At 38.9% G+C, this 27,382-nt stretch overlaps 1 protein-coding gene across 1 annotated transcript in view; it reads left to right on the top strand.

Annotated features, from left to right (window-relative positions):
* Positions 1–27,382, top strand: part of slc5a6a (solute carrier family 5 member 6a) — an 80,942-nt gene that overhangs the window by 11,776 nt on the left and 41,784 nt on the right. Inside the window, exons 2-3 of the mRNA XM_041250666.1 lie at positions 15,827–16,322; positions 16,635–16,700. Coding sequence (XP_041106600.1) covers positions 15,984–16,322; positions 16,635–16,700 — 405 coding nt within the window. The 5' untranslated portion in view covers positions 15,827–15,983. The remainder of the gene's footprint in view (positions 1–15,826; positions 16,323–16,634; positions 16,701–27,382) is intronic.

Below are 27,382 nucleotides of genomic sequence, written 5' to 3'. Positions count from 1 at the left end.
TACGCTCACATAAAATGGGGGGATGGAACTCTGAAAGTGCTGTTATTCTTAGTTGGTAAAACATGTGTTGAAACAGCCAGAAATAAAAAGTGACATTCTGTACTCATATTCATCTTTGAAGGGCTCTGTATATGCATGTATGCACACTGTTTTCTGAATAATTGGTTAAATAGTAGGTCACGCAACATTTTTAGGATTCACCAGAAATACCAACTCTCACACAACCTGTATTTATATTCATATTGCCATGACAAGAAAGAAAATAATTATTAAATTAAAATGCCTGTCTTTAAGAAAGAAAAAAAAAAAGGTGTGTCTTTCGTCAGGTCTGCACAGGATAATAAACCAAAAAAAAAGAAGCAGAGATTTGAGGTCTTGGATCTTAACGGTTGCATCCAGTTGTAAGGTGCCTTTTTCACAATGCTACTGAACACCAGTGTTTAAAACATACTCCTAACTTACTGTTGCTGTCTGTTGGGCTCTTACCATTCATGTATCCAGGGTAATTAATCAACTGTGGAATTAAGTCAAACAGTTACCTTTTGTTTTTTTTAACCAGCGTCGGTGTTTGTCATGTCGGAAACACCATGGGGTTTTGTCTGTAAATGTTTGTGAAAATTAAGCCACTTTTAATTAGGAATTTAACTTGTGGCAGAATAGGAGAATAAATGATCATATTAGAATAAATAGATCTTAAATGTCATGTCCAGGTGGCCTTTGCAGTTACATTGAAACTGCTGTGAGATTTCTTTTCTCAGCCAGTAAGCCTCATGCCTATACTTGTCGAGGAAGGGATTAATGTAAAGTGCTTTTCTATTGAGTTTGAAAGCAGGGGACTGCGTGTTTCCTAGGCAACATACAGTATGAACTGGCAACCGGATAATTGAGGCCTCTGTAATGTCAAGCTGGTGACTCTCTTGTAGTTGCAGCCTGTGCACACTGCAACACTGCATTGTCAAATCCAGGTTTATCTTATTCTTTCTTTGAAGCATTTGCAGGTACTGCTTAATTTAGAACCTATCCTCTGCTTGTTGTGTTTTTTTTTTGTTTTTTTTTTAATTTGGAATCCAATTGTTTTTTACCACGTTTTCTCACCATTTGAAATGCCCAATGTTGAGCCTGGCTCACCGCTGCAACCCCCGCACTGACTTGGGAGGGACGAAGATGAGCACACTCGTGTGCCGTTGGCCGTTCACTTCTTTTTTTACTGTGCAGGCCCGCTGGTGCACTTAAGCCCTCCCCACCTGGGTGACGCTCGGTTAATTGTTGAACGGTTAAAAGTTGTACAGTACCGCAGTTTCACTACAAAAATGTCTCAGCAAAGAAACAAACTGTCACTTGTCGACAGGGTAAAGTTTCTGGAAGGTCTGCAGAACCCCACATCGTCTCTGTCCTCTGTTGCTGCTCAATTTCACATCTCCAAAAGCCAGGCAGGGAAGATAAGCAAAAACAGAGATGCTTTTCTGGGTGAGTGGCGAGTAAATGCAGAGTTTGAACCAACAGATGGGTGTCTTTCTCGCTGGAAGCAAAGACAGCAAAAGTAGGATGCTGATTCATTGTCAGCACGGAACTGGTTAACCTGAGATCCTCTTAAGGTCTAATCAGTAATTACACTGCAGACCACATTTTTTTTATGCAGATGAGACTGGTCTGTTCTATAGGGACTACTCTGATCGTGGGCATGCCGTGCGGGTTCAGAAGCTCATTGGACTGCAGTTGGGATTCAAGGAAACACGTGTACTTGGATTAGGGAGTGGTTAACATGTAGAAAACAAAGTACTGATTAGAGGAGAAACCTCGGAATGGAGCGAGGTAACCACTGGAGAAACATAGGGATCAGTACTAGGTCCTCCTCTATTCCTAATCTACATTAATGATTTAGATTCTGGTATAGTAAGCAAACTTGTTAAATTTGCAGACTACACAAAAGTAGGAGGAGTGGCAAACACTGTTGCAGCAGCAAAGGTCATTCAAAATGATCTAGACAAGATTCAGAACTGGGCAGATACATGGCAATAACATTTAACAGAGAAAAGTAAGGTACTGCACGCAGGAAATAAAAATGTGCATTATAAATAGCATATGGGACATACTGAAATTGAAGAAGGAATCTATGAAAAAGACCTAGGAGTTTTTGTTGACTCAGAAATGTCTTCATCTAGACAATGTGGGGAAGCTATAAAAAAAAAGGCCAACAAGATGCTTGGATATATTGTGAAAAGTGTTGAATTTAGATCAAGGGAAGTAATGTTAAAACTGTACAATGCATTAGTAAGACCTCATCTTGAGTATTGTGTTCAGTTCTGGTCACCTTGCTACAAAAAGGATATTGCTGCTCTAGAAAGAGTGCAAAGAAAAGCGACCAGAATTATTCCAGGTTTAAAAGGCTTGTCATATGCAGACAGGCTAAAAGAATTGAATCTATTCAGTCTTTAGCAAAGAAGACTATGGAGCGACCTAATTCAAGCATTCACAATTCTAAAAGGTATTGACAATATCGAACCAAGGGACTTTTTCGACCTGAAAAAAGAAACAAGGACCAGGGGTCACAAATGGAGATTAGACAAAGGGGCATTCAGAGCAGAAAATAGGAGGCACTTTTTTACCCAGAGAATTGTGAGGTCTGGAACCAACTCCCCAGTAATGTTGTTGAAGCTGACATCCTGGGATCCTTCAAGAGGCTGCTTGCTGATTGATCCCAGAATTTCATCTACTAACAACCAAATGGGCAAGATGGGCCGAATTGCCTCCTCCCGTTTGTAAACTTTCTTATGTTGTAAACTTATGTTCTTATTTCGGTTCTCTGCTGTGGCAATGTGTCCGGCTCTGAGAAAAGAAGTGCTTGTTATAGGTGAGAGTAAGAGACCTTGTTGCCTACCTAAAAAACTAAAAGTCCTGCCTGACCTACACCAGCTGCTCTAATGCTTGGATGACGATGGCAAGTTTTCAAGAGTGGCTGCTAGAATGGGAAAGTGAGCTTAGGCGTACCCGCCGCAGGATTTTACTGCTGGTGGATAACTGTAGCACACATTCACATGAGCTCGCAAGAAAGCTTAAGTACATTAAGCTATAGTTTTTCCCACCCAACACAACAAGAATATTGCAGCCCAAAGCAGGAGTTACTTTTGGTGTTGATACACATTTAACAGCCTGAAATCCAACCAGCCTGTGCCCTTTATGATGTACCGCTCCCACCATATATAGACACAGCCGCTTTCAACACTTATGTAGACATGGACCAGGGCGAGCCCACTGTCGGCAAACTCGCTGATGCTGAAGTCGTCAGCGCTGCTGCGAAAGCAACAGGAAAAAGACAATGAGTCGTCTGTCATACAGGATGAAATAGTACACAGTGTGCCCACCTCATAGGCACTGGCTGGGCTACATATAGCCATGGTGTGGTGCCAGCAAAGAGGGTAGGTGTTGTAGGAACAATTCAGTAATTGATAATTTAATGTTTATCTGGGTTGATTAGTTCTCTTATTAATATTTTATTGATGTGTTACAAAGATTGAGGATTTACTGTGAACACACATTTTATTCAAGTATACAAATAATAAACATAAATCAGAAAAGTAATGGAGTAAATCTCTTAGTATCTAAGCACAAACACAATTCAAAAACTCACTACCTTAACTTGACTAGCAGGCAATTGAAATATAACACCGCCACCACAGCAAGCAAGCAAGCAAGCAGACTGTGACTAGTAGCTTTCTCACACACACACACACCCACATCCAAGCACACAGCCTCAACTAAGATGATGCAGACAATCTAGAATATATCACTTATTAAAAGCTTATTAATGGTATATAGATTAACTATATGGCAAATTTACTTTTAAAGAAATCCTTGTCTTGGTTCTGTTTTGCTTAGCACAGTGACAGCACCTTGTTTAGCATTCGATGTGGAGAGCAAAATGTTCAATTTTGCTTGTATTTTTAGTCTTTCCTCTGCTGAGTAGCCACCTTCATGAGATCATTTGTGTATCTTGCCTTTTTAACTCGCAAATCTTTGAGATTTGTCCTTCTATCTGATCCTTTCATCCAGCAGCTTGTTGTTGCAGTTGGACTTGGTGACATCTATATTTTATGTCTTCTTGAACCAAACCGCTCTTCACTGTCCTTTCAGCCTCACCCAGTCCAGATTACCCCCTCGTAGCCCTGGTCATCTTCAGTTCAGTATTTCTGCCAGGAACCAAGGGGCCCTTTTTCTTAAGACACAGCAGTTAGCTTTTTTTCCCCAAGACACAGCAGTTTTATTGATTTTTATTCCAGTTATATCATTAATACACATTCATGTATTATCATATTCAGGGAATATGTCCTACAGTCTCCTGCTCGGGAGCACTTGTTAGATATCCAAAGTGAAATCTACTAAGTCTGTCCAAAAGGCAAAGCAGCGCAGTATCACTGACTTCTAAGCCAGAGCAGCCACCTCTGCAAGCCCAAGAAATGTTCCCGTTACACAAAGTGCACCAGAAACACCAAGTTAGCTTTTCCCAGAAAGTGATGTCCTCCACAGTGAATTTGGAATTAATTGCGGTACCACTGGAAGATTTTGAGTTTAACCTGGGACATGAGGAGTGTACAGCACTGTAATTGTGCAACAGCACATAATGCAAGCTCAGTAAACAAAATGATATCACTGAAGTAAAACTTAAATGTTTTTTTGTTTGTTTTTAAATACTTGTTCCATGTGTGTTTCTGTGCGCTTTATCTGCTGTACTACTTGTAGTTCTCGTGTTGTTTAACTGCACTTCTCTACGCGGGACGGTTGTTCATTCCACCAGGGCGACTCACTTGAGTGGCTTCGACTGTGTGTATGCGTGCGCATGTATGTAATATATAACATAGGGATGGGTCAGTGTAGTCGATTACACGAAAATAAAAGTAAAAAATATTTAATATATTACATATTCAAGTATGTGAAAGACTTTTATTTGCTACTAGTAGACGTCCCCCCCCCCCTTTTTTTTTTTTTTTTTTAAATGCTGATGCTTGACAAGTGTTCGGAATCGGTGTTAAACCCTGCACGTTCATGTGAATGAGATTGGCATATTAAATATAACGACCCTAATTAATCATGCAGTGCTTGTAACATCAAAATTCTACAGTAAACGTGTTCTGTTTGAAATTGTTGCCAATTTTGTTGCCTTGTTTTCAGCTAATGTTAGCAGATCCCCCGCTTGAGTTCCCCTGTAATGACTGCACACAGCCGCTGTTGCTAGGCAGTCGTGAAACAGATTCCGGAAGCACAGCACCGGCTAGCTTTAAATTTGTAAACAAAAAGGTATAGCAGGTGCTGAAAATTAAGCAATTCGAATTATATATATAGATATATATATATATATATATATATATATATATATATATATATATATATATATATATATATATATATATATATATATATAAAATGTATGCAGTGCCTATAGAAGGTCTACACCCCCCTTGAACTTTTTTGTTGTGTCAGTGCCTCTGAGTTTCATGCATTTAAATGACAATTTTTTTTCCCACTTATCTTTACACCATACTCCACACTGTTAAGGGGCAAAAAGTTTTTATTGAGAAAAAAATTAAATAAGTTCCTTGGGGAGCGTTGATGGACAGTAATCTTCAAGTCATGCCACAAATTTTTGATTGGATTTAGTTCAGGGCTCTGACTGGGCCACTCAAGAACATTTACCTTTTTGTTCATGCTGAAAGGTGAACTTCCGTCCCAGTTTCAGCTTTCTTTCTTGCAGAGAGTAGCAGGTTTTCCTCAAGGACCTCCCTGTACTTTGCTCCATTCATTTTCCCTTCTATCCTGACAAGCACCCCAGTCCCTGTCGATGAGAAACATCCCTGTAACGTGATGCTGCCACCAGTGTGCTTCACAGTAGGGATCGTGTTTTTTGGTGATGCACTGTGTTGGGTTTGCGTCAAACATAACTTTTTGCATTTAGGCCAAAAAGTTCCATTTTAGTTTTGTCTGAGGTTTTTTTTGTATACTTCAAACATGATTCAAGGTGGGCATTCTTGAGTAATGGCTTCCTTCTTGCCACCCTACCACACTGGCCAGATTTGTGGAGTACTTGGGATATTGTTGTCACATGCACACTTTGACCAGTCTTGGCCATAAAAGCCTGTAGAGCTTGCAAATTCAGTCTCCTTCTTGCTCAGTCATCCAGTTTGGAGGGGCAGTCTGATTTAGGCAGCGTCTTGGTGGTGCCATACACCTTCCACTTCTTAATAATTATTTGGACCATGGTCCAAGGGATATTCAAGGCCTTTTGGTAATTTTTTTTATACCCATCCCTTGATCTGTTCCTTTCAACAACTTTGTTCCAGAGTCCTTTTGAAAGCGCCTTGGTGCTCATGGTTGAGTCTTCACTTTGAAATGCACTACCCAACAGAGGGAACCTACAGGAACTGCTGAACTTATCATGAAATCATGTGAATCATTACAATTTAACACAGGTGGAGGCCACTTAACTTGGTGTGTGATTTTGAAGGCGATTTGGTTACATCTGAGCTAATTTATGATTGCTATTGCAGGAGGTGAGATGGACACTTATCCAACCAAGCTATTTCAGTTTTTATTTTTTATTAATTTTCTACAAATTTCTAGAATAATTTTCTTATTTGGAAGTTGTGGGGTAGGATGTGTAGATAAATGAAAAAAAAAAAAGCTTTTAATGCATTTTAATTCCAGGCAATAAGGGAGTGTAGACTTTCTATTGGCACTGTATATATATATATATATATATATATATATATATATATATATATATATATATATATATATATATATATATATATATATATATATATATATATATATATATATATATATATATATATATATATATATATATACACACACACACACACACACACACACACACAATACCAGTCAAAAGTTTGAGTACACCTGCTTGAAACCAGTTTTTTCACGATTATCTATGCTTTTAACTGTATAAACTTGTCTATACACACTTAATATTTCATTATATGATACATGTACTTATATAAGCTGATAATCATAAGTGAATTGCATTCAAAAATTTAATTTTTAAATGAAAATGTAAATCTTGTCAATTTCAATGAAATGATCACCCAAAGTCAGTTAAAAGTCAGAAATCTGTATAACACGGTGTTAGAACGCTGGCCTAAGTAGAAAAGTGTCTTTGTTAGATGTTCTCTGAGTTAACTAGCATGTTACCTAATTAACCTTTTGTCACCAATTATTGTTAACAAGTGATTGTCCAGGATTACTATAAATATAGGTAGCATAGGCACAAGTTTGTCATTCCTGAATGTAAGGGGGCAGAAAATGGCAAAATACGCTCAGTTTAGCAAAGACTGTAATTACTTTAAGAAATGAAGGCCAATCTTTAAGACAAATCGCAAGAACTTTGCAAGTGTCTGTAACTGGTGTGGCCAAGACCATCGAACGATTTGAAGAAACTGGCACTCATGAGGACCGAACAAGGTCAGGCAGGCCAAGGGTGACCTCAGAATCAGAGAACAAGTTAATTTGAGTCACAAGTCTCCGAAACCGGCGATTAACTGCCCCTGAAATACAAGCTCAGCTAAATGCTACTAGAAGTAAAGATGTTTCAACATCAACTGTTTAGAGGAGATTGCGTGACGCTGGCCTAACTGGAAGAATTGCTGCAAAGAAACCATTGTTAAGCGGCAGTATAAGAGGAAGAGACTTGGAAGTCGGTCTTATGGACTGATGAGTTGGGCAGTCCTTCATTCTTTAGCAAGATAATGACCTGAAACACACCTCAAAGTTGTGCAAGAACTATCTGGCGAAGAAGGAAACTGAAGGACAACTCAGTCTAATGACCTGGCCTGCCCAGTCTCCAGACCTCAATCCCATAGAACTTATATGGGATGACCTGGACAGAAGAGTCAAAGCAAAAGCTACCCACAAGTGCCCTACATCTCTGGGAATTGCTGCAGAAGAGCTGGGAAGACATGTCGGGTGATTTCCTGCTGAAACTTGTTAACCGAATGCCTTGTGTTTTGTGAGGCTGTTATTAAGGCAAAGGGTGGCTATTTTGAGGAATCCAAGATTTAGAGACAGTTTAGTTTTCTTGACATCGCTTTGATACTCCTTATGTTTTTTTCTGTATATTGCAACATGTGTTTTCATTTTCAAGGATTTACAAAAACGTATACGACATAAAACATTGTAAATTATGAAAAAAACCTAGTTTCCAGCAAGTGTACTCAAACTTTTGACTGGTACTAAAAAATAAATAAATATATATGTGTGTATGTGTGATAGATATATATATTAGACACACACACACACGTATATATATTAAACCTTTTATGTAGATTTTTTAAAACCCTTTTCTTTCATATGCAAGTATAAATATTCAAATCAGTCAGTAATTCAGCAGCTGAGAAACTAAGACTACCATACCAATTAAAAATGAAAAATTTGAAATAATCAAATTTAAGTGCTAATGTATCTACAATATTTCTCCAGATCAACAGATATCAATACATGCTGCCTTCAGAAAGGTATGTATAACATATCGAAACGTTGGGCAGCTGGCTCTTTGATATATATGTGCAACATTTATCATTTATTTAAATGTTTATGTACGTCTTCAAAAATACGAGACGACTTCAATAACTATATATATATATATATATATATATATATATATATATATATATATATATATATATATATATATATATATATATATATATATATTACATACACACAGTGGCTCTCAAAAGTATTCACCCCCCTTGGACTTTTCCACATTTTCTTGTGTTACAAAATGGATTTAATTAGGAGTTTTTGTCACTGATCAACACAAATATAAGTCCATAATGTCAAAGTGAAAAGTAAAATCTATACATTGTTCTAAATTAATTACAAATATAAAACAGAAAGTAATTGATTGTATAAGTATTCATGACACACCTAATTAAGATTTCCATTACATTGAACTTCATGCTGATTTGAACTCGGCTTTCGCCAAGATAAGCACCAGCTAAGACGTAGCTTTGCAGTAAACTAATGTGATCCATCTGCACCTCCATCAATTTGAGTTGTTTTCCATTTGATGATGTAGATATCCTTCTGTCTGGTGTTGATTGCTGAAGTGTAATGCTGGCCCCGGGGATCAACCCAGTGCAGTCTCCCCAGCGCAACAGCATGACAACAGTCTGGATTGAGCTTAGGGTACATCTCTGGGGTCTTCAAGTGGGCATCTTCCATCCTCTGTGTTTCTTTGACTAGCCCACGACACCACAAGAGGGCTCAACGGTGATTCTGGTGTCCCAGCATCATCCCCCCTCTATCCCCCACTCAGCTCAGCCCAGCTGACTTACCTGTACATCAGTGTTGCTTTCTTTCTATTGTGCTTGAGATCCCCATCCAGAATCTGTCCGTCTTAACCACAGCCAGTTGCTGCTCCTTGCTGCTGCTTCAGATAAATTCTTCACTGTGCGACAACTCTTTGGCACTGAACCCGACGTCTCTGAGAAACAGAGTTGTAGAGTGTGCCACAAATCCTCGACAACCCAGCTCCACTGGGTAAACTCGGAGCATACCGAAGTTTCTTACATACGCCTCATCCACAGCATCTTCTCATGGCACTGTTAACTCCACCAGATGAAAAAGGCTTGCTCATCCAGACCACAAGACAATGTCTTCCAGTCTCTAGCAGCTTCCAGTTGTCCTGGGCGAGGCTTGGTTTTAACACCTTTTCTTGGTGGTTGCTCTCCTGGCCGGAGAAATATTGTCTTTTGTTTGTAATGCTTTGATGGAACTGGTTGCAACTTATTGGTCAGGTTACGCTTGTCTTCCAATGCTAAGGCCAAACATCGCAGCACCTGGTCATGGCGCCAAGTAAACCGTCCTTGGCTAAGACCCACCTTACATCCTGTCAAAATGTGCCTTAATTTTGCAGGTGATGAACACAAAGGACATGAGGGATCGTCACCCACCGAGAGGTTTAGGTTCTGTGGTGATGGGAGAACATCATATGTTGATCTGATGAGGAAACTGATCCTGCTCTGTTCCATTGTCCATAGGTCTTGCCAGCCGATCTTGCGTTGTTCCACGCAAATGTTCCACGCATTTGCACCTCATTGACTGCCAGCTTCCTCCGTTGAGCTGGGGTTGCCTTGTGCCATGTAGGAGGAGCTGAACTGAGACCAAAACCTCCTTTTCCATGCTGAACTTGCCCCATAATATCTCCAATTTGAAAGGCAGCCTTAGCATCTTCCACAGCTTTCTTTGCCATCCATTTTTTTCCAGTTTTCAACACAGTTGCTGCCTCCCTTACGCATTTGTTACGTGAATCTACTAATGTCGTTTCCTATCTACCTACCTAATCGTTATGACAAAAGGAAAAAAAAGAACTTGTCCGACTGGTATAATGGTAAAACCTGTTACCCCCTGTGTCCCAGGCCTAGGGCGATATGAATTGCACACTCCTGCATTATAAGCAGAATAGTAATTTTTTTTTTTTTTCTGAAAAGCTTTATGAAAACATTTGTAATTCTGTACAGTAACTCATTGACTGGTATTCATTTTAAACAACATGCCATTAACGTACAACTGTGCATTTCTTTTAAATCACAGTATTGAACAAGAATAAATATGGTGGAAGTAATACCTCAGATGTAATTTGTGATGGCCCTGTCCAGTCCTCCAAGATTCTGAGGCTGTCAATGTTTTTACTTTGCAAGAGCAAGATGATGCATTATCGTTTTAATGTTGAAACTGCAACCAGTGCATCGGAGGAAGGGAGAACCTGCACGCAATGATAGTAAACTTACTTAGTTAAACTGATTTGAGAGTCTGGGTCACCAGCAATGTTGCTCAACAGGTTAGGAAAACTGGACTTTGAATCCCAGTAATCGTTAATGTATAAAAATGTATATTTTCACTCTTATTAGTAAGATATTGTTTGGGCTCTGTTTTATTTTATTTTCTTTAAATCGCATGTATTAACCAAATATTTAGTTAAGTTAGCTAAAGTTTAAAAAAATGTGCAGCAATTTGAAAGTTTAACAATGAATACCTTCTGTCATGGACCTGTTCCCAGAGTGCCAATGGCTGTTGCAGTATTTATTCTTATTGTGTATTCACTTGAACAGATGTGAAAATGTTACTTCCTGGGAATTGTCTGTGCTGGTATCTTTGTTGCTTACACTATATTTTGTTTGATGTGGCCACATCAAACATATACAAATTGGTAAAAATTGTATAAAAAAAGCCTATAGTAAGTCATTATGTAAATTGTTGTGTTTTGAATTTTCTGTTTTGGTGTTTGAATGTTTTTCCATGTATTTCTCTGTGCTTTAGTGGTTTTTTTTTTCCCTTTAGGATGAAAAGAAATGTAATTTGCAAGTAAATGTTACATCGCACACTGCAGATAAGGTTGTTTTTTGTTCTAGTACATGTGAACTGAATATCAGTAAAATTTGGTGACTTCTTTGGTTATGTGAATTTTTTGTAACAGTTGTCTGCAATAATATCTGGTACCAAGTAATTATAATAAAACCGATTTCCCTTAAGTAAAAAATATTATTGTAGTGCAGATATAACATTATAGAAGTAAAAAAAAAAAAGTTACGTATTTTGGCTTTCTGTACATTGTTTATTTAAAATCCCCTGATGCCTTTTTATTTACAGGGCACATGCTTAGACATGTATCAGGGCTCTACGTTTAGATTTTTAACTACTGGCCCCTCAGGCCACTGAGCTAGTGTTTTTACTGGTCCGGGTGCAATTTCACCTGGCCCAATATATTTATATATATTTTCACGATGGTTTTTCAGTATGTTTCTAACTGCGTACGGTAACAAAAGAGAGCCCACGTCTCAAAAGAAAGCGGCTAAACGAAGCCTTTCAATATATGTTACTTCAGCCATTTAACATGTATATAGCAAGTGTTAAAAGAAGTACAGTAATCCAAACTTGGGAAACATTGAAATTAGAAAAGTCATTTAACAAATATAAAGACACATTAAATGTTAAGCACAACAACACAGTAACTATAAGAAAGGGCAAGACACTTGGAGTTGGAAAAGAGTTATTTTTTAACTCTGGACTGCAGTTCAATGTAAAACATCCACTGTTGACTTTGAATGGATGGAGTAACAGCAACATTTGCACTGACCATTTAAAAGTACAACCAGGTTTTGAATTATTTACAGGTTAATGAATAAACAAAGTAACTTGACTTTTGATTCATCTGATGTCAGCACTTGATGGCTAGTTGTAATTTAGTAAAGTTAAACTATTGTAATGTTGGAATGTATTTTCCATTTTGGTCAGGTTCCAATATTTACAGTAAGAGTGTTTTATAAAAATTATTTGTTAAAATTAAATGGATGTAGAATATTTAGGTTGCTATGTGATTGGTGTTGTTTTTATTCTGAATACACTACAGCAAAAAATATTATTTGGTGGTTTGTGCAATATTATGCTACTGTTGCTTTTATTGGAAGAGATACGCGCAGTTGCTGCTGGTCATTGAGTTCGGTGTATTTTAATTCAGTAAACAAAAGAAAAAACTTGTGCCTAAGGAAATAGGGTACAGAACGAAGAAATCTCATCTTGGACATTGTTTGAACACTTTGTGAACACTTTACCGGCTTACACTGTTATGCATGTCTACTTGTGCACACGCATTTGTCGCCTTGGTAGCGTAACGGACCAGAATTAGGGTAATTGAATACACAAAAATATTGCACCCTGTATATACAAATAGGGAACTATTCGAAATTCCCATCACTTATCCTATTAATAAACACTATTAAAACAATATTCATAATACAAAATTAATAGCAATCCTACTTTGAGCGTTGTTGCTTGTGTACCTCTCCCAAGTCAGCGTCAGTCTTGCTGAGTGATACCAGCGAGTCCTGGAAAGAATGTGATTGGCATTTTTAACCTGAACACATTGGATCCCAAATCAAAGTTATTTGCGTATCTGGGTATCCATCGGGACATCTTAACATGAGACTGGATATGATGTAAACGAAATGTTGACTCGCAACAAATAAAGCTGCTGTTTTATCTGCAAGTCTGGAAAACTGACGCCAAACAAGGCAAAACGTTATGTACAAAATAGTTATGTTTTAATAATTAATTTACAAAACATTTTTTCAGCTTTTTGACACTCTTGCCCATTTTTCTGGATTCATGAAACGGAAGCCATATGCACAATATATATATATATATATATATATATATATATATATATATATATATATATATATATATATATATATATATATATACTAGTTAAATGTAACCAGCCCAATCGGACCTGTGGTGCTTCATAACTACCAGCCAAACTGCGCTCTCTACCGGCCCCTGTTCTTATCTTAACTGCTGTTCAGTTTTGGGGCGTGAAAATACCACTGCCTGATGATACCACTGCCTGGTTTAGCCCTTCTCTAATTGTAATGTAAATATTTTTCTTGTTCATGGAATCTGCAGATCAGCTGTAAGGTTTGCCCTTTGTCAGTAACCTATTTTGTTTGCAGTACTTGCTAAATTAAAGAAGGCAGCCATGTTCTAACAGCTGTGGCATTTACAGTGCCTATAGAAAGTCTACACCCTCTTTCAAAATGTTCACCTTTTGTTGCCTTATAGCCTGGAATTGAACTGCATTATTTTTTTTTTTCTACACATCCTACCCCACAACTTCCAAGTGAAAAAAATATACTAGAAATTTGTAGAAAATGAATTAAAAATAAAAACTGAAATAGCTTGGTTGGATAAGTGTCGTCTCCCCCCTCCCCTTGGAATAGCAATCCTAAATTAGCTGAGGTGTAACCAATCGCTTTCAAAATCACACACCAAGTTAAGTAGCCTCCACCTGTGTTAAATTGTAGTGATTCAGATTATTTCAGGATAAATTCAGCAGTTCCTGTAGGTTCCCTCTGTTGGGTAGTGCATTTCAAAGCAAAGACTCAACCATGAGCACCAAGGTGCTTTCAAAAGTACTCCGGAACAAAGTTGTTGAAAGGCACAGATCAGAGGATGGGAATAAAAAAATATCAAAGGCCTTGAATATCCCTTGGATCACGGTCAAGACGATTATTAAGAAGTGGAAGGTTTATGGCACCACCAAGACCCTGCCAAGATCAGGCTGTCCCTCCAAACTGGATGACTGAGCAAGAAGGAGACTGATCAGGCTACCAAGAGGCCAATGGCAACTTTGCAAGAGGTACAGGCTTTTGTGGCCAAGACTGGTCAAAGTGTGCATGTGACAACAATATCCCAAGCACTCAAATTCTGGCCTGTGTGGTAAGATGGCAAAAAGGAAGCCATTACTCAAGAAAGCCCAACTTGAATCCCGTTTTGAAGTATGCAAAAAAACACTCAGGAGATTCTGTAGCCATGTGGCAAAAAGTTTTGTGGTCTGACTAAATTAAAATTGAACTTTTTGGCTTAAATGCAAAGCGTTATGTTTGGTGCAAACCCAACACAGCGCATCACCCAAAGAACATCATCCCTACTGTGAAGCATGGTGGTGCAGCATCATGTTATGGGGATGTTTCTCATTGGCAGGGACTGGGGCACTAGTCAGGAGAGAGAGGAAAATGCATGGAGCAAAGTACAAAGAAGTCCTTGAGGAAAACCTGCTGCCCTCTGCAATAAAGCTGAAACTGGGATGGAAGTTCAACTTTCAGCATGACAACGACCCAAAGCACACAGCCAAAGCTACACCAGAGTGGCTAAGGAGCAAAAAGGTCAATGTCCTTGAGCGACCCAGTCAGAGCCCCGACCTAAATCCAATGGAAAATTTTTGGCATGACTTGAAGATTACTGTCTATCAATGCTCCTCAAGGAACTTGACAGAGCTTGAACAGTTCTGTAAAGAAGAATGGTCAAATATTGCCAAATCTAGGTGTGCAAAGTTGGTAGAGGCCTATCCCAACAGACTCACAGCTGTAATTGCTGCCAAAGGTGCTTCCACCAAGTATTAACTCAGGGGGGTGGAGACTTATGCAATTATCCAATGATCTTCCAGTTTTGTATTTTTAATATATACATTTTTTTTCTCAATAAAAACTTTTTTCCCCTTAACAGTGTGGATTACAGTGTCTAGATAAGTGGGGAAAAAAAAAATCCTCATTTAAATGCATGAAACTCTGAGGCACTGATGCAACAAAATGTGAAAAAAGTTCAAGGTGGTGTAAGTAGCAGTTCCCTGAACACAAACCACACTGTAACAAACTTGGACGTTGGTGTATAAAGCAAGGCCAGATTCACTCTAACCAGTGCAACAGCTCTCATTCACATCAAGTGAACACCAAGTTCAAAACAGCAAAGAATCTATTAAGTTCTCTGTGTATAGATGTAGCAGTATGTATTATAGATACATATATAGATTGAGTTACCTATTTTAAATGTTGAAATTTATTTATTTTATTAAAAACAATAATAAGTAAGTTTTCTACCCCTTTTAATTTTAAAAAGGGGTAGAAAACTTACTTATTGTTTTTAATAAAATAAATAAATTTCAACATTTAAATTTTAAAACTGTTCAGTAATGGGTTAATATGGTAAATAGGTCTATTTATTACTCAACTTCTGGCTTATGTGTTGGGTTTAAGAATCATTGTGTTTCCATAACAGCATCGATCCAGCTAGTGTATCTGCATGATGGTGTATGTGTTGAGAAAGACAGGGATAGTTTGAACCATTTTACTCCCCAGATGGTTTAATAAACAACTTGTATTCTTGTTTAAAATTTTAAAAAAAGAAATTATTTTGGGTTTGAAACGCCCAGTGAAATACAGTACCACTACAATAACTTAAATTATTTTCTTTGCAGCTAAATGCTTTGCATGACAGCTAAGCAACCCACAACAGGGAGGCCCTGCCACCAGTAGACCTTGTCTGAACCCAGTGGGTTTGTGTTTGATCCTGTGGAGATTAGACTTTTTGTTGTTTTAGCATCCCCCTGTGGGTGGTGCTGTGGTCCTGCAGCTATGGCACAGATGTACTTCTCCACCCTGGACTATGTGATCTTTGCTCTGCTGCTTGTGCTCTCCTCGGGTATAGGGCTGTTCTATGCCTTTACTGGAGGGCGCCAGCGTACTACACAAGAGTTCCTGTTGGCTGACCGCAGTATGAGCTGCCTGCCACTGGCACTCTCGCTCCTCGCCACCTTCCAGTCAGCTGTGGCCATCCTGGGTGTCCCTGCCGAGATCTACACCTATGGTACACAGTACTGGTTCCTAGGCATCTCCTATATCCTGGGGTTGCTCATCCCTGCTCATATCTTCATCCCCATCTTCTACCGACTCAGGCTTACCAGCACATACCAGGTAACCATGCCATTTTGCTTGTGTGTGTGTGTGTCTTCTGAAAGATGTATCTGGGCTGTCTGTGCAGCAATAAGGTGTAGATATATGTTTAAGCTTTCCCCATTCTATAGGAGTGCTTTCTACTAGATCTACAGTGTTTATTCACATGCTGTCTCTGTTTGCATGTGTCTTGTGTGACTGCTACTCAAACTCATGAACCAGGAGAGGTGAGTGTCTGTGCTGTAGAGCTGGTCTCATAATCCTGTCTCTTTGTGGTTCTGTGGCACGGGTTACTCGGGGGTTAACAATGTTTCTTTCTTTTTCTCTCCATAGTATCTGGAGTTGCGGTTCAACAAAACTGCTCGAATTTTAGGGACTATTACCTTTATATTCCAGATGGTGAGTCACAATCAAATAATGCTGTTTTCGTAATCTCCTTATCTCTATCTTGTGCAAATAAATTGGTATGAACTAGAATGACTTGTACAGCTAGGAAGAGTTACATGTCTTCATTTCTCTGTCGATTGCACAACAGATCTGCTATAATATTTAAGTGTATTTCTTACTCAATCCCAGTGAGTCTGTTGCTTCAGATTCTGGATCTGAAGAAACTCCAGCTCAAGCCAGGTAGTACATAAGGAAAGGGAAGGGAACACACACAATCAGGGTTGTTCAGGTCATGAAGGGAAAGGCATTGTTGTCTTCATTGGGCATGAAAATTCAGGGGCACCAAGGCAGTTGTAGGTGGCAAAAAGGCAAGCTATAAATCCACCCCAAGGGCACTAAGGCGATTTCATACTCGTATAAATTCATAAAACAACAAAATATAAATACAAAGCCTATTATGTTAATTTTAAATAAATTCAACCAATCACAAATCAATGTTTTCTGAGTGATCACACACTAATTGTTACAAAAATAAAATAAAATAGTATAAGAAAAATCTTATTTAAAAACAACAAACTTTTGTAATGAAAAAATACAAAAAGCTAATTTGGCAAAAAAAAAAAAAAAACTGGGTCACATACCACTGACTAATACATAGATTAGATTAGAGGCTCAAGTATAGCCTTAGTTATATAACAGCACAAATAAGCGATATCAGTGAAGGGAAAGATTAGATTTTCAGGTAAACTGGCTGAAGATGTACCCATGGCTGGAGTTTAATAACGGTAATGGTCAAATTAGTTGGGTCTGCAGTTTCACAGTTGCACAATTGTGCATTGCTGGATTGCTGTTTAAGCATACACATTCTAACCCCTTTCGTGAAAGCACACGTTTTACTAGTTAAAAAGCAGAACTACCTAAGGTAGTGAGAATGTATTGCATACAAATACCTGAAAACAGAAATTGATGCACTTCTCAAGATTGTGTTTCGTTCACTATTTTATCTCTCCTACTCATTTCATAACACTGGGAGCTGCTACTTGAACCATGTCATAGCTGCTTACTCAGTTTATCTTTTTGGTGTAAGAATTTAAGCAAAACTAATAATTATCTACATATTGTGTGTTCATTTTTAGTGTTTTACAAACAGAAGTCATTGAAATGTCTAGCAATTTACAGTGCCTTAAAGTATTCAGCCCATATCCCTTTTTTCACATTTAAGAGTCTCAGATTCAGAATTTGAAATAGATTAAATTAGGATTTTCCCACTGATCTTGAGTACCATGTCAAATCAAAAGAAATTCCAAAAGCTTTCAACAATTTACTAAAAATGAAAAACAGAAATTATCAGTTTAAAAAAGCATTCATACCCTTTGTAATTGCAAGCCTAAATTTGCTCAGGTGCAATATATTCCCTCAAGTCACACAATTGTTGATGGACTCCACCTGTGTAAAAAATTAGTGGATCAACTGCTTTAAGTTAATCTGTGAGGAGAAATACCGCTCTCTCTGTATGGTCCCACAGTATGGTAGAGACTTTCATAAGAAAGAATCAAAATGAAGACAAAAGAACATTCAGGGATGTCGCACATCAGTTTTTTAATTTTTATTATTTTATTGTTTACTATTTTCTTTCTTTTTTTTGGGGGGGGGGACTCTGTGAAGAAGAATGTGTGACTCACAAATAAAAATTCCCAATCTAATGCATCAAAATCCCAGGCTGTGAGACTCTTAAATGTGAAAAAAGAAGGATGGGAGCTGAATACTTTTTCAAGGCACTGTATATATTTAAGTATTGCAGTTTTAAGCCTGTTCTCTCAATTCAGTTTAACTCTAATCTCATCATTTCTGCAGTACTGGACAACTGTAAGTTCACATTAATATTATTGTTATGATTGTAGGAGATGAATTGTAGTGCACCCATTGCTTACCAGCTCCTGTTACTACTTTTTTTTTTTTTTTAATCGTTCGAGTTAACATGGTGCTCACAGATGGAAAAATCACAGTGACACTGCCAGTTTTTGCAGCAGAAATCAAACCAACCCAGAGATCATTGATATAATTCTTTTTGGCGCAAAAGCTAGTGTCCTTAATCCATAAAACCCCACGTCATATCCTAATTATTGTCCACATTTCTCCTGCACTTGCTTGGGTATGGAATAATGTGACAAAGTGGCTGAGTGGATGCAGGTGCAGGGGTGATGCAGTGTGGTAATGAAACAGAAAAAGGTTATTTTTATTTTTGTATCCAGGTCTGGTAACCAGTAACAATAACGGGTTTGCAGACCCAGACAATAATAGACCACACTTATACGTCCCATAATTATACATACACGGTCACCAGACCTGGGTGAGTGCAATGGTTCTCTCTGCTTAGTGCCCTCATAAGTCTGTAGGGAGATTTACAACCAAGAATCATTGTATTTCTGTCATATATCCCACCGCTCAGAGTGGAGTCAAGGAACACTCATCTGAATCTATCTTTCCCATTACTCCCTCCTCCCGGGAAAAATCTGCATTTTGATGGTCTTTCCCTGCATGGTGTACCATGTAGTACATGAAGGGTTGCAACGCCAGATACCATGAGTTATCTGGGTATTGCTGTCCTTCATTGTGCTTAACCACTTGAGTGGGAAGGGTTAACCACTGTGGTATACTCTGAGATAAATCGGCGGTAATAACCGGCTAATCTCAGTAGTGACTTCATCTGAGTCTTGGTTTTTGGGCTCGCCATGTCAACCATTTTCCATTAAAAATCCCAAATATTGAGTTTCTGTCTTGGCAAATGCACATTTTCTCAAGTTGGCTGTCAGCCGGGCTACCGACTGAAGGACGGCTGTAACCCTAGCCAAATGCTCTCGCCAGGTGGAGCTGTAAATCACCACATCATCAATATATTCTGCTGCATATTCATGATGTGAGTGTAAAACCTGGTCCATCAGTCTCTGAAAGGCAGCGGGCGAACCATGTAGCACAAACGGTATGGTTTTAAAGTGAAGCAACCCTTCTGGTGTTGAAAATGTGGTCTTCTCTCTAGAACTGCAGGTTAAGGGGAACTGCCAATATCCCTTTGTCAGGTCCATAGTAGAGATAAGCTTTGCCTTTCTCAGTCTATATAAAAGTTAATCTCCCCGAGGTATAGGGTATGCATCGAACTTGGAAATAGCGTTTACCTTTCTCAAGTCCACACGCAAGCAATTGGTGCTGTCTTTCTTGACCACTATGTGCCCCGTCTGCTGTTTAGCGCCTCCAGCAACTCTGCCCGTGTGTTGCAATCCATGCTCCGTGTCTGACACCATATGTGACAAAGTGGCTGCAGGTGCAGGGGTTTATACAGTGTGGTAATGAAACGGACAGATATTTAATCCGGTTTGGAAAAGGGTTCTTATTTTTGTATCCATGTCTGGTAACCAGTAGCAATAAACAATAACAGGTTTGCAGACCACACAATAATACTAAACCACATGTGTCCATCCCACAATTATATATACACAGTCTCTAGTCCTGGGTGAGTGCAGTGCTGTTCTGACTTTAATGCTGGCCCTCGGCGACAGCTCCGTGATAGTGTTAACCGTCTAGACGATTACATGCACACAGACAAACAAACAAACACTTGCACTACTGTTTCACAATTTTGTACGGGGTCTCTCACAGTCCTTCTTGGTTCTCTCCATATAAACCAATGCGAAGGAACATGTTAAGATTCCCTGTCCCCTTTTATGCTGTCACACATGACCCCTTGGTAAACGAGTGTAGCTGCCTCTTCAATCTGCAGCTGCCATGTTGTTTGCCTTCTGAGTCAATGCGTTATTGCAACAGAGTCTCTCCCCCTTCCTGGCTGGCCGACTTCCCTTGAACCCTGGGAAAGAACTGTCAGACCAGCTCGTCCAAGGAACTCCAAGGAGTTTAGCGCACTCACAGGTTGGGAGGGAGATTTACAACCAAGTATCATTATATTTCTGTTACAAGTACAGGCATTTGTGTTTTTTAAGTTTATTTTTTCTCTCCCTCTTCTAGCTTTCAGCTAGTTATTTTCTTTCTGGATTTCACTTTTCCTATGAGTGTATCTGTCTTCCCTTACACTTTTGTGTCTCTTTCCATTTCACCATCTGGTAGCAGGGATCTGTTTTTCATGTGTCAGATTGGACACACCAACACAAAGGGGGAGGGCTCCACCATTCCAGCTCAATGACCAGATAAAGCCACTTACATCCTCCTCGAGAACAACAGATCCAGTAGCTTTAGAGGATGAGGTGGCAGAGTCATTAAGGTGATACCTGCTAATCCATTGTGCTCTGAGCTGGGCTACACCTTGCTTTCCCTGAGGGAGTGGTCTAACAGCTCTGCGCATTGCTGCAGCAGGAGGGAGAGGGAGACATGCTTGCAAAACCAGCTGCAGCCACTGTGGAGATTCCAGCCACTTCCAGCCAGGTCCTGGGCAGTGCAACAACCATGAGGTAGACGATCAGCAGTACTATCCTGCAGTGGCAGCTGGTCTGGTTGATGATGATGTCATTGACTCCTCTCCTGATAACACTCCCTAGAACAGCCCTGTTCTTGTAGACACCAATGCTTATGCTGTATTGAGAAGGACTTCATCCTCTTTTTTAACATCAATATGGTGGTCTGGAGGCCTGTTGGAACTATGTGTGAGGAATCTGCCTCCTCTGTGCCATTTCTCCCTAGAATATTTAAATTCTGTTAGGTACCAGCAGGCAAAAATATTGCTGAGTATTACCGAAGAGGATTGACACCTTTCTGAAGAAGGTCTGCACTATCTCCACCTACAACAGGTGCGTTAATAAATATGAGGTGTACGTCACCTAATATCAACACAAGCTGGGGAGCGAGCTGTCTTCTGCCTGGCAAACACCTACACCAGATAACATAACTGGCCATGCAACTAGTAGTGGAGGGTAAGTATGTCACCTTGATCTACCTGCTGGCTGCATATGATACCATCGACACCAATGCCAGGGCTGTGGCAAATGCAAGGAGGTGCCTTCAGATTAAGACATCACACAGCAGACACACAAACCAAACTGCTGGAATTGCCCCTCCTGAAAGACAGCTCTCTTGCCCTGGTCTGAAGGATCCCATGTCCCATGTGAAAGAGACGAGACAAGTGACCTGATCCTGTTCAGCAGTTGCGAGTGCTAGATGCCATATTCACATAAGCAAGTGAAAAGGCTAAAATAATTGTACAGAGCTATGATGTAGCTAGTGTAATGCGTGGCGAGACTGGGGAGATCCAGAAGTCTGTAAAGGAAAAATATCCAAATGTCTAATAATCTAAAAAGTGTAATAATGGAACAAGCAGTGAGTCAAGTTTCAGAAGCTCAATTTTTTTCCAGACCCTCTGTAAGAAATAATGAAACTGATAAACAATATTAGTTTTGTCAACTATATATGTTTATTGGTATAGCGTAGAATAGACATTTGAACAGAGTCGCGTCACTCTGGGCTGCAGTGAGATTGATAGAACTGAGCACCCGACAATGCATTCATTTCAGTTTTGTAGATTCCAAAACACCCTTTTAATGATGTCATTTATGACCCCTCCTCACTATACCTGTATACGTGGCAAGTTTCTAAGCCTCATAAACATTCCTTTACCAAGGCCCCTCAAATTCCTATTCATTTGTTGTCTCTGAGATTCTCCCATCCCCTCATGCAACCAAGCAGAGAGCAGAAGCTAGGACCCTCTTCACAAATGTCCTATTTGCTCTCCCTTTAGTCAGTCTGCAATTTATTGAGACATACCCTGCGATCCAGAATACCCCACTATAACTCTGTGCTCAATATCTTTCCATTGAAAGTACCATACATTCCAAATATTCTAACAATGAGTATGGACTATCACATTTCCTTACAGTCCTGAACTCAAAAACCCAAAATACCACTCCCAGCTTCTTTGTTCAATTTGTAACAGAAAATAACATATTATAATCTGTTCTAACACAAAAACTATTATAAAATTCCTTACACCCTCTTAGGTTTTTCAATTTTTTTCTCTCGCTCTTCAAAGAGAACTACCATTTTGGATGAAGTTGTAAAGAAAAGACTACCAACTGCACCTCAAACAAGGTGGAATGGCAGAAGCAGTAAGGAACAGCGCTATTACCTGTTTGTGTTTTCAGACAGTTGTTAATTCAGGAGACTTTGACAATGTCACAAGGTTTTTGTCATAGCCTCATGGACAGAGAGTTTCTGTACTTTCTGTATTTGTTCCAAAACATAATGATGGATGTGGTGGATATTTTGGACAAACCGTACAATTAAGTGCTATAGCCGTGTTCTCAATTGAAAAAGACGATAGCTGATGTTCCTGACTTTAATAATAAAGTAATCGAAAAATTTGCCACGATGAGACATCGCAGAGCAATCTTTTTTGTATCGCTTGCAGCAAGAAACAGATCCACTGGACATTGCTTCTACCACTGAGGTTGACACCCCGGACCCCAGCCCCCACCTGTATCCAATGTGTAAACACCCAAACACTTTGGCCGCCACTGTCAAAACCATTCGTCTTTGAGGGCTATCTCTCTCAAAAAACAAAAAAGGACGGTGAACTCTGGACACAGTAAGAAGACTCTTCACTTTTTTTTCCAGAACAGAGGTTTATTGGTCTACAGGGAAATATCACTTCTCTATACAGCATACTCTCAGTATTCAATACATTTGCAGTTAAAGTGTATCCTAGAGCAGTGTTTCAAAAAAATCCTTTAATAGCCTTAGAGTGCTGCTACCATCACTTCCTTTACTTTCCTGTTCCAATCACATGCTGCACAATTCCCAGCTAAATTTAACAAAAGTATAATGCTGTTATGTCAGAAAATGATATATAAAACTAATATTCCAGAATAGGTTGTGAGGCCTTACTATGCCTGTCGCACAGTAGTTAGTTATGCCAAAATAAAATCTGATCAGAGTGAAAGCTCGGCCAAGCAACATGTAGTAATTATAGTGATGTTAATGCTGGCCAATAGCAGCTAACAGAAACCGGTGCACTTTGAGGAATCCTGTGTGAATGAAAGCTGGATAGCAGTGCCTATTTAAGATCAAGTTAAATTAAGAGACGAGTTGCTGAAGAGCTACTGAGGGTCTGCTGTGGCTGCACAAATTCTGCATTTGAGAAACATCTTAGGGTGTATTCCCAGTTTCCCTCCACATCTAGCCTTATTTGGGATCCACAACAGGAACCAGAAGGAGAAGACTTTCAGAAAGGAGACTTATCGGAGGAGGAGTTACAATGAACACCTTCACTGAAATCATTCTGACTTTCAGCAATCTGCTGTGCACTGAAAACACTGCCTAGTTTAAAACAATGGGGTACTTCAATCAATGAGACAAAGGACGTCACAATGCAGACAACCTGCTTGCTGGACCTGACAATAGCATCTCTGCACAGAGGGTACCCCATGAGTAACAGATCTGCCAGATGTGCTACAGGGCCTATTCATCTACTAGTTTACCAGCGTATACCAATTTGCACTGCAGAAGAACACTAGCTGCTAATTGATTTGCTCCTGCTTTCGGTGGAGAGAAGCCGTGGTGATGGACAGCCAGTCTATTTCATGGTCTACCTGCCTAATGTATGCATACTCGCCCCTGCCAACAGTACTCGGGTAAGTATGTTGAGACAAAGCCAATCACGTCCTATAGCTTGTAACGGTTGGCTTATTTTAAATATTTAAAATACCAATATTAGTATTAATTTTCCACAAAGCCGTCACTAGGACATAGTAGTAAACCCTCACTAAACAAGTTACCCCTACTACACCCTGTCATAAGCCAGGGAACAATCGCAACTACAAAATTGAGCATAGAGCAATTTGACCCCCACAAAAGAAAAGGAAAGAAAGCAAGCTTGATATTGCAGTGTAACATTTATTGCAATTAAAGTTTTCCAAACACATGGGTAAACAATCTGCACATTCCGTACTTTATTGACCCTGACCTCTAAATAGGACATACTTTTTTTTTTTTTTTCTCTGCTATCACTGCAAGTTGACAGGAATAAGTTCAAACTTACTTAATTGATACAGAAGTTTATAAAATTGCAAAACTCCAATCATTCATTATTGCATTCAGAAACAGTGTCATGAGCATGGTCAGCTGCAATGCACTGCATAGAAAGAAGATGATAAATAGTAACTAAACAATTTAACAACCATCCTATCTTTCTCTTTTCACCCATTAATAAGTTAATCATTTACATTAAGCAACTTTAAGAAACTTGGCTTAATAAAGTGCATTTATCACACACGCACGAGCAAAAAAGTAGATAAAACAATTAACACTGAACACCAGGTTTACATGTAGTATAAACATAGCAGCATTTTGCATTTAACATATAAACATTAAGCTAATAACTCTAGAAATTAAGACCAGTCTTTATAAAACAAAGCAGTCTTGGGCGATCCAGTAGTTTAATAATTAATGCTCTCCAACCAGTTGGTAATTCTATCAATGATCGCTCCTTAAAGCTTAAAACAAGTCAGAGTTCCTTACTGAAACAAATAGTATAATCTCAAGTGTGATTAGAAAGTTCAGCACAATGCAGCCAGTTAATTCCAGGAAATATGTAGAATAATAAATAGAGCAGTGTTCTTTCCAAACCTGTCGCTTTCTTCATTTCAGCTACCGCTCGCAACTCATCTACAGCAACCTACAATGCAGCAAGGAATATACTCCATATACTCCCAAAAAACAACACTGGTGCTTATAAAATTTACTAATTTTAACCTGTTAACTATTCAAAAATAAAATGAAAATCTGCTTGTTTCAGTAGCACGCCGGCATGAGTTAACACAAAGGTTTTCTCTGTCCCTCTGCTGTCTCTCACTGACTGACTCATAGCCTTTTCATACATGCACACCTGAGCCGAGCTGGGCCCAAAATAGAAGCTGCACTGTGCACGTCAAATTTCGTGGACACAGGCGCACAGAAGAGTGGTGTGGATTTGTTTTATGAATGGTTCCTGAGGTCATACTGTCCGAAACGACAGTCTACCAAAAGATTTCACGTGAATTGACAAACGATAAAGTCTACCAAAAGATTTCACATGAATTGAGAAATATTGGACTGTACCTCAGTGCAAAAAAATAATTTCTTACTTGCATCTTCTTGTTTGTATTTGTTTTTCACATGTTGCTGAATGCAAATACAAACCGAATAATTTAATTTCATGTTATTAAAGTTAGATTTAACTACTACTACTAATAACTTTAAAAAGTTACAGATGGTATTTGAAAAATATCAGTAAACACTTCAGAAAAATAAATTTAAAGTAGGTCTGTTAAAAACAAAATCTAAACATATTAAAAATATTTTTCTTTAAAACTTGTTTTTATACATGCAATGTTATGTTTGTTTTTTTGTTTTTTTAAATGACCATATTGAATGTGATTTTCAGACACTTTGCGCATTTCCAATATAGGTATCTTAATTTTTATTTTTTTTTTCTTCTTTCTGTTAAGGACTGGTTTGTAAAGGAACCACAAATAATATGAGCAATTATGATCACTTTATTCATTAAAATGACAAGTGATCATAAAATGATAAGTGTGAAAGTAACCGGCTTGGCTCTGTGTGCAAGTGTGAAAAGGCTTTCACTGTGTCTGCCTTAGTGTTTCTTTGCCTTTTTGTTTCTTGCTCGCCCCCTGCTGCTCACATTTAAAGGCAAGCCAATGTAAAAATTTAAAGGGACAGAACATAACTGGGCACGATTACCGATCATCAGAGGCTCCTCACTGGCCCAAGAGGATCTGGATCTCGAATATCCTGGAAATGGCAGAAGCTGGGCCTCTGCACAATGGGAAGATGTTTCCCACTTTCCTCCACTTTTATTCTTAGCTGCCTGAAGATTGAAGGGCAGCTACTGAGGAACTCTCTGAACAAGTAAAAAAAACATCTTACTTGCTCAAAAAAAAAAAAGAAAAAAGGAAACCCTTCCACCTTTCAGGTCTATAGAGGCAAATTTGTCCTCCTGGTGCGATCCAAAGTCTCTACACAACTTCAAGGCTTGAAGTTATCGCTGGCCATGCAGCAATTGCAGTGGGTGCCCTTCTCAATTGCTGCAATGCCCCTCAAAATGTATGTCTACTCATGGCACTTATGGCCGCAGTGCCCTACAGCAGAGATGCATATAGGAAGCGTTTGTTTCCAAACAATAACATGATTTTGTGGTTAAATTGCATCGGCAGGATGAAAACCGTTATTCCCTTATTTTAATTTCCTTTTTTACCACAACAAAACCAAAGCGGTAGGAAATACTCTTCTACATTGTATTTCAGTGTTGATTATCATTGGTTATCCATCTTATGACAGATCATTTTTTGTTTTTTTCAATTCATCCGTAAAGCTACCATCCATCCCAGTTGTTTCTGGACAGTCAACTTTTTAGGTGGCGTGTCCCCAAAAGTTTCATAAAATTTTACTTTGGCCCCGCTTTTGACTAGCTGTGCCAATTTTCAGGAATGTCTGCATTTGGCAATAGCTCAATGGTAATTAAGCACCACCGTGGTGGACTGAGGAAGATCCAAAACTACTGGTCCTATAATCCCGAGATGGGACAGTTTTTTTTAAAGTTCCCTCTAAACTGAAAGAAATCAAATCCATAAATTAAATCTTTTGCTAAGTTGATATTATTGCTTAGTTACTGTGAGGCAGCATGACCATACATCTTGAAT

This window comes from Polyodon spathula, chromosome 5, assembly GCF_017654505.1.
Source record: "Polyodon spathula isolate WHYD16114869_AA chromosome 5, ASM1765450v1, whole genome shotgun sequence".
Taxonomy (NCBI): Eukaryota; Metazoa; Chordata; class Actinopteri; order Acipenseriformes; family Polyodontidae; genus Polyodon; species Polyodon spathula.
The sequence above is the reverse complement of the archived record's forward strand: the minus strand, read 5'-3'. Positions and strand labels throughout refer to the sequence as shown.